The 6,594-nt window shown below is 37.9% G+C and overlaps 1 protein-coding gene across 1 annotated transcript in view; it reads left to right on the forward strand.

Moving 5' to 3' along the window:
* Positions 1 to 6,594, forward strand: part of LOC103084584 (cytochrome P450 2C18-like) — a 47,551-nt gene that overhangs the window by 31,917 nt on the left and 9,040 nt on the right. Inside the window, 1 exon segment of the mRNA XM_082931522.1 lies at positions 1,352 to 1,539. Coding sequence (XP_082787648.1) covers positions 1,352 to 1,539 — 188 coding nt within the window.

The following is a 6,594-nucleotide window of genomic DNA, read 5'->3' on the forward strand; positions in this document are numbered from 1 at the left end:
GCCTCTGAGCCTGCGCGTCCGGAGCCTGTGCTCCGCAACAGGAGAGGCCACAACAGTGAGAGAGGGCGCCCCCGCCACAAAAAAAAAAAAAAAAAAAAAAAAAGTATATTTGAGGATTATTCTGCTGAAGACTCAATTTAAGTTTTCCTTGGGAGAACTAGGGAAGAAACAGAATACCAGTAGCTGGCCAGTAATTAGTGTTGTGCACTTAATGACCTTAATCTGTTTTCCACTGATAATTTATAAAATTCTATACTGGGATTTTTTTTTTTTTAAATCTTTACAGTTTTGCATTTCATGCCATCAAAACAGTATTTTCTTCCCAAATCAAAGAAATATGATCAAAGCTGGGGAGAAAAAATATATAGCTGGAAAAAGGCCTATTTTTTAAAACAAAAATATTTTTAAGTGAGTTTCCTTCTTGGAAAAAAATCAGTGTATTAGAATCATAAAACACTGTTGTTAAAAATAATTGAACAAATAAAGTTTGCTTTGAGATGCACAGTTTTCAAATTATAATCTCGTATTAACTTAATTAAATTTGTAAAACTCTCCTTCCTTTGTTATAATTTTCCCTTTTCATATGTTTAGTTGAACAACCACATTTAATTTACCTTCCTAGTTTTTTTGGTTTTTTTTTTTGCGGTACGTGGGCCTCTCACCGCTGCGGCCTCTCCCGCTGTGGAGCACAGCCTCCGGACGCGCAGGCCCAGCGGCCACGGCTCACGGGCCCAGCTGCTCCGCGGCACGTGGGATCCTCCCGGACCGGGGCAAGAACCCGCGTCCCCTGCATCGGCAGGCGGACTCTCAACCACTGCACCACCAGGGAAGCCCCTTCCTAGTTTTTTTTTATTCAATTTAAAGGAATACTACTTTTTATTCCCTTTTTTTTAAAGGTAAATTTCATATCAGACTTTGCCATGTGATGTGTTTTCCCTATTTTTACCTTTCTAGTTTTTCTAATGCTAATGTTATTTCTAATAACTCGGTAAGATGTGGGGTAAAATAATGTTTTTGGAAGAATGTTTAATAGAAAAGTAAAATAGCTCTTCCTCAAAAAAAATGTAATATTTATATTTGAAGCATTTCATAATTTCTATTTGTATTAATGAGTTTGTATGCTAATATATAGGTGTGCACAGATTTATCTCAAAGCCTAGCTTGTATGAAAGTCATTTGTGTCTATATTATGGCAACTCACTCTGTATGTCTAGGTGTCCTTCTGGGCCTGTAATTGATGTTTATAATGATGTTGGAACACCTTCACAGAGCTTTATGTAACTCTTAATTGGTATGCAAATGTGGTATGTATTTTCCTGTTTCTCCATCAGTCTCACTTGTGTCTTATCAGCTAAAGTCCAGAAAGAGATTGACTGTGTGATTGGCAGAAACCAGAGTCCCTGCATGCAGGACAGGAGCCACATGCCCTACATGGATGCTGTGGTGCATGAGATCCAGAGATACATTGACCTTATCCCCACCAACCTGCCCCATGCAGTGACCTGTGATGTTAAATTCAGAAACTGTTTCATCCCCGGCGTAAGATTTGTTTCTCCTCCTGTGACCTCAATGCTCTTGAAGTTCTCATATTCACAGTATGGTTGCAGTCCTTAAGATGAGAGAATTGCAAAAGTCATGCATGGGGTAGCCTGATGGGTTTTGTGTTGTTTCCAATTTGTGGCTATAAATCTTTATGACAGATCTTGATTATCTGGCTAAGTCTCCCAAATTTGTTCTGCTTCTTTAATATTGTTTTGTCTACTCTTAGCAGTTTACATTTCCAGATAAATTTTAGTATCCATTTGTCAGTTATCCAAAACACTCAGCTATGATTTTTATCAGGTTGGTATTAAATCAATTTGGAAAGAATTGACATGTTGAATCTTTCAATTCACAGATACAATTTATTTGGGCTTTCTTTAATTTTTCAGTACTGTTTTGTTTTCAGTACAGTGGCTTGCACATCTGTTATGTTTTTCTCAGATAAATAATATTTCTGATGTTATTATACATTGTATAATTTTATTTTGTTTTTGTTTTTTATTTTTTGGTCATGCCACGGTGCGTGTGGGATCTTAGTTCCTGGACCAGGGATCAAACCTGCGCCCCTTGCATTGGAAGTGTGGAGTCTTAACCCCTGGACCACCGGGGAAGTCCCGACATTGTATAATTTTAAAAATACCTTTTCCACTTGTTTGCTATATGGAAATAAATTTGATTTTATTTTGATGACCTTATATCTAGCAACCTTTCTAAATTCATTTATCATTGCTAGTAGTTTGTGGATTGATTTGTAATTTTTGTATATACAATTTTGCCACCTGGTTTAATATTTGTTTTATTCTTTATCTTCCAATCCTCATGACTAATTTTCTTTATTGCATTATCACACTGGCAGGATTTCCAGGATAGTGTTGAACAGAAGTGGTGATAGTGGCCATTGTTTAATTTATGATATCCAGGAAGAGGTGAGGGCTTAATATCTCATCATTGAGAATGATATTTTATGTATATTTTTGTAAATGTTAAAAAAAGCAGATCAGGGAAATATTCCTAATCTTATTTTATTATATGATATTTTGGGATGAACTTTATTTATTTTTTTGCGGTACGCGGGCCTCTCACTGTTGTGGCCTCTCCCGTTGTGGAGCACAGGCTCCGGATGCGCAGGCTCAGCGGCCATGGCTCACGGGCCCAGCCGCTCAGCGGCATGTGGGATCCTCCCGGACCGGGGCGCGAACCTGTGTCCCCTGCATTGGCAGGCGGACTCTCAACCACTGTGCCACCAGGGAAGCTCAAACTTTGTTTTTTAAGAGCAGTTTTGGGTTCACAGCAATATTAAGCTGAAGGTACAGAGATTTCCTATATACTCCCTGCCTCGACACATGCATAGATAACCTCACCCATTATCAGTATCCTCTACCAGAGTGGTGCATGTTTTACAGTTGATGAGCCTCTTTTGGCACATCATTAGCATCCAAAGTTCATAATTTTCATTAGGGTTCACTCCTGATGTTGTACATTCTATGAGTTTGGGCAAGTGTATAATGACATGTATCCATCATTGTGGTATCATATAGAGTAGTTTCACTGCTCTAGAAATCCTCTGTGTTCTGTATCTTCATCCCTCTCTCCCCCAAACCCCCAGCAACCACTTTAAACCCATGGATTAGAAACTCCCCATTTTCCCGTCCCCTGCTCTTCGCAATCTGTATAATTTTTTCATAATTGTGTGTACAAAATTTGACCAAATGTATTCTCTGCATTTGTTTATATGGCATATATTTTATTCTCTCTGTCTCTCTGTCAGGGTCTGTGTCTGTCTCTCATATATAAAAAGCTCAATTTGGTTTGCTACATTTTATTGAGAACTTTGTATTTATATTTACAAGAGACTGGTCTGCAATTACTCTTTCTCAAAGAATTTTTAATCAGACTTCTGATATCAAGGTAATGCTGGCCTCATAAAATAAGGTGGGTAACTTTCCATATTGTGGGTATATTTTTATTATATATATATAATTGCCCTCTTTTCTTTTCTTTTGGTGTTTGCTAGGTTCTGTCTTCCCTGTACCTGATACGTTTTGCTTAAGCTCAGATATTGCATAAGAAAAGAAATGCAGTCTCAGGTGATGTTTATCTTCTTCCAGAAAGTGTTCATCTTTCCTTCACTAGGCAGACAGAATTACATAACACCTCCTGTTTCAGAATTGGATATTAACACAGTCAGATATTGACGGTAGATGCCAGTTTACCTTTCCAAGTTTCTTCTGTCTCTGGACTCTGGAGACTAATTTTTTTTTTTAATAATTCTTTCTTTCTTTCTTTATTTTTGGCTGTGTTAGGTCTTCGTTTCTGTGCGAGGGCTTTCTCCAGTTGCGGCAAGCGGGGGCCACTCTTCATCGTGGTGCGCGGGCTCTCACTGTCGCGGCCTCTCTTGTTGTGGAGCACAGGCTCCAGACGCGCAGGCTCAGTAGTTGTGGCTCACAGGCCCAGTTGCTCCATGGCATGTGGGATCTTCCCAGACCAGGGCTCGAACCCATGTCTCCTGCATTGGCAGGCAGATTCTCAACCACTGCGCCACCAGGGAAGCCCTGGAGACTAATTTTTGTCTGCAGCTTTCCAGTGCTTTCTAACACATGGTTTCTATTTTTATTCAGACTTTATAGTTGGTATCCTACAAGCTGCTGCCATTTGAAGCCTGCATATGTTATTGTACATAAAAATAAGATGACTGAAAAGTCTGTTTTGAGGGGAGAAGGATCGTGAGTTTATTAAGGTTGAAATTACTCTTGCTGTCTTCTGGGGAAGAGGGAATTGTGCATATCTGCGTTGTCCCATATGGTAGCCACTAGCCTCATGTGCCTAGTGGGTGCCTGAAATGTGATCAGTGCAACTGAGGAACTGAATTTTAAATTTTATTTACTTTTGATTAGCTTTACTTTAAATATACGTAGCAATGGATCACTGAAAGCTACTGTGTTAGAGCTGATCTAAGTTTTTTTTTTTCCTGTTACGTGGGTTTAGAAATCCCTCCTCCTTAATTCTGCAATACTAAAAACCTGGAAAATTGAAAACAAATATAAGTTTGATGCAGTTTCATTTGGTGGTCAAAACCTTACTTGAACTGAAGTGAATCTATATATATTCCTTATTTATGCCACTTTATGTGAATATTCATGTCCTGCTGACAAAATGTACCATGGGTCCCATCCAGGGCAATTAAGAGAGAGGGGTGGGGGAAAGGAGATTAAACCAGGTAACATGCAAAATACAAGCTAAAACTATGAGACACTATTTTCATATATCAGTGTGATGAAGACAAAGGCTGAGAAAACCTTTTATTAGAGAGGATATGTGTAAACAAGTACTTTCAAGTGCCACTGGCAGGATTATAAATAAGTACATCTTTTGCGGGGGGGGGGACATTTTGGCAATATCTATTTAAAAATAAAATATGGTATCTTATAATGCAAGAATTATAATTCTTGGAATCTACTACAAGTGCTAATGAAGGAATGTCCAAAAAATTCATCCTTGCATCATTGTTTGTAATAAAAAAATATTTTGAGCTATCTAAATGTTCATTAGTAGTGTAATGGCACATTTATATTATGTAGCATGATAAGGCAGTTGTATATGTGTTGATATGGGACAATATCTAAATTATTATTTTTTTAAATTAATTTTTGGCTACGTTTGGTCTTCGTTGCTGTGTGCGGGCTTTCTCTGGTGACAGTGTGCGGGCTTCTCATTGCAGTGGCTTCTCTTGTTGCGGAGCACAGGCTCTAGGTACGCGGGCTTCAGTAGTTGCAACACGCGGGCTCAGTAGTTGTGGCTCGCGGGCTCTAGAGCGCAGGCTCAGTAGTTGTGGCACACGGGCTTAGTTGCTCCACGAAATGTGGGATCTTCCCGGACCAGGGCTTGAACCCATGTCCCCTGCATTAGCAGGCGGATTCTTAACCACTGCGCCACCAGGGAAGTCCCTAAATTATTTTAATTAAAGAAAAAAATCAAGATCCACTGGATGCTTGTCATTGGGTAAAAAAAGAAGAAAGTGGTAAGTGGCATAAATGTTTATAGGATTATCTGCCTGATATGCATAATATCTCTGGAAGGTATATAACTAGTTGGTGGGAATGGTTGTTTTTGGAAAGTCTAAATAAGTTTGTGTAGTTAGATGGGAAGGAGACTTACTTTTTACCATATGTGCTTTTTGTGACTTACTGTATTCCTCTAATTTTTACTTGAGGTATAAGTTATATAGAAGAAAAATCACCTTTCTAAGTGTAGAGTCTAAAGAGTTTTTGACCAGTATGTGAAGTTATGTAACTACCACCACAGCTAAGATATAAAACATTTTCATCATCTCAGAGAGTTTCCTTATTCTCCTTTTGCAAACAATCCATTTCCCCCAGTTCTTGCCCTTGGTAACCACTGATCTGCTTTTGGTCCTACACTTTTGCCTTTTCAGGAGTGCAATATAATGTGACATAAATGAAATAACTTGTAATGAATATATGCCTTTATCTCTTTTTTATATGGCAGAATATGTTTGAGATTCATCCTTGTTATTGCATATATCAATGGATTATTCCTTCTTTATCGATGAGTAATCCATCATGTGGAGTGTCACAAATTGTATATTCATTCACTAATCGATGGATATTTGGGTTGCTTCCAGTTTGGGGCTATTTGAATAAAGGTGCTTTAAACATTTGATACAGGTTTTTGTGTGGACATACATTTTCATTTCTTTTGGGTAAATACCGAGGAGTGGGAGTTTAAAGTTAAATGTTTAACTTTATTTAAAGTTAACTTTATTTAAAGTTTAAATAAGTTAAATGTTTAACTTTATTTAAAGTTTAACTTTATTTAGAAAACCCACCAAAGTGTTTTCGAATACGGCTGTGACATTTTTCCTTCCTACTAGCAATATATGAAAGTTCCAATTGCTGGAGGTAGGTACCCTCCAACACTTGCCGTTGTTAGTGTTCTTAAATTTTTTTTTATTTTATTTTAAATTTATTATTTCCTATTTATGGCCTCTGCCCTATTTTTTGTTTTGATTGTTTCTTGTATTTATCGGCATTC

The sequence above is a fragment of the Lipotes vexillifer genome, unplaced genomic scaffold, assembly GCF_000442215.2.
Source record: "Lipotes vexillifer unplaced genomic scaffold, Lipotes_vexillifer_v1.1 scaffold325, whole genome shotgun sequence".
NCBI lineage: Eukaryota > Metazoa > Chordata > Mammalia > Artiodactyla > Lipotidae > Lipotes > Lipotes vexillifer.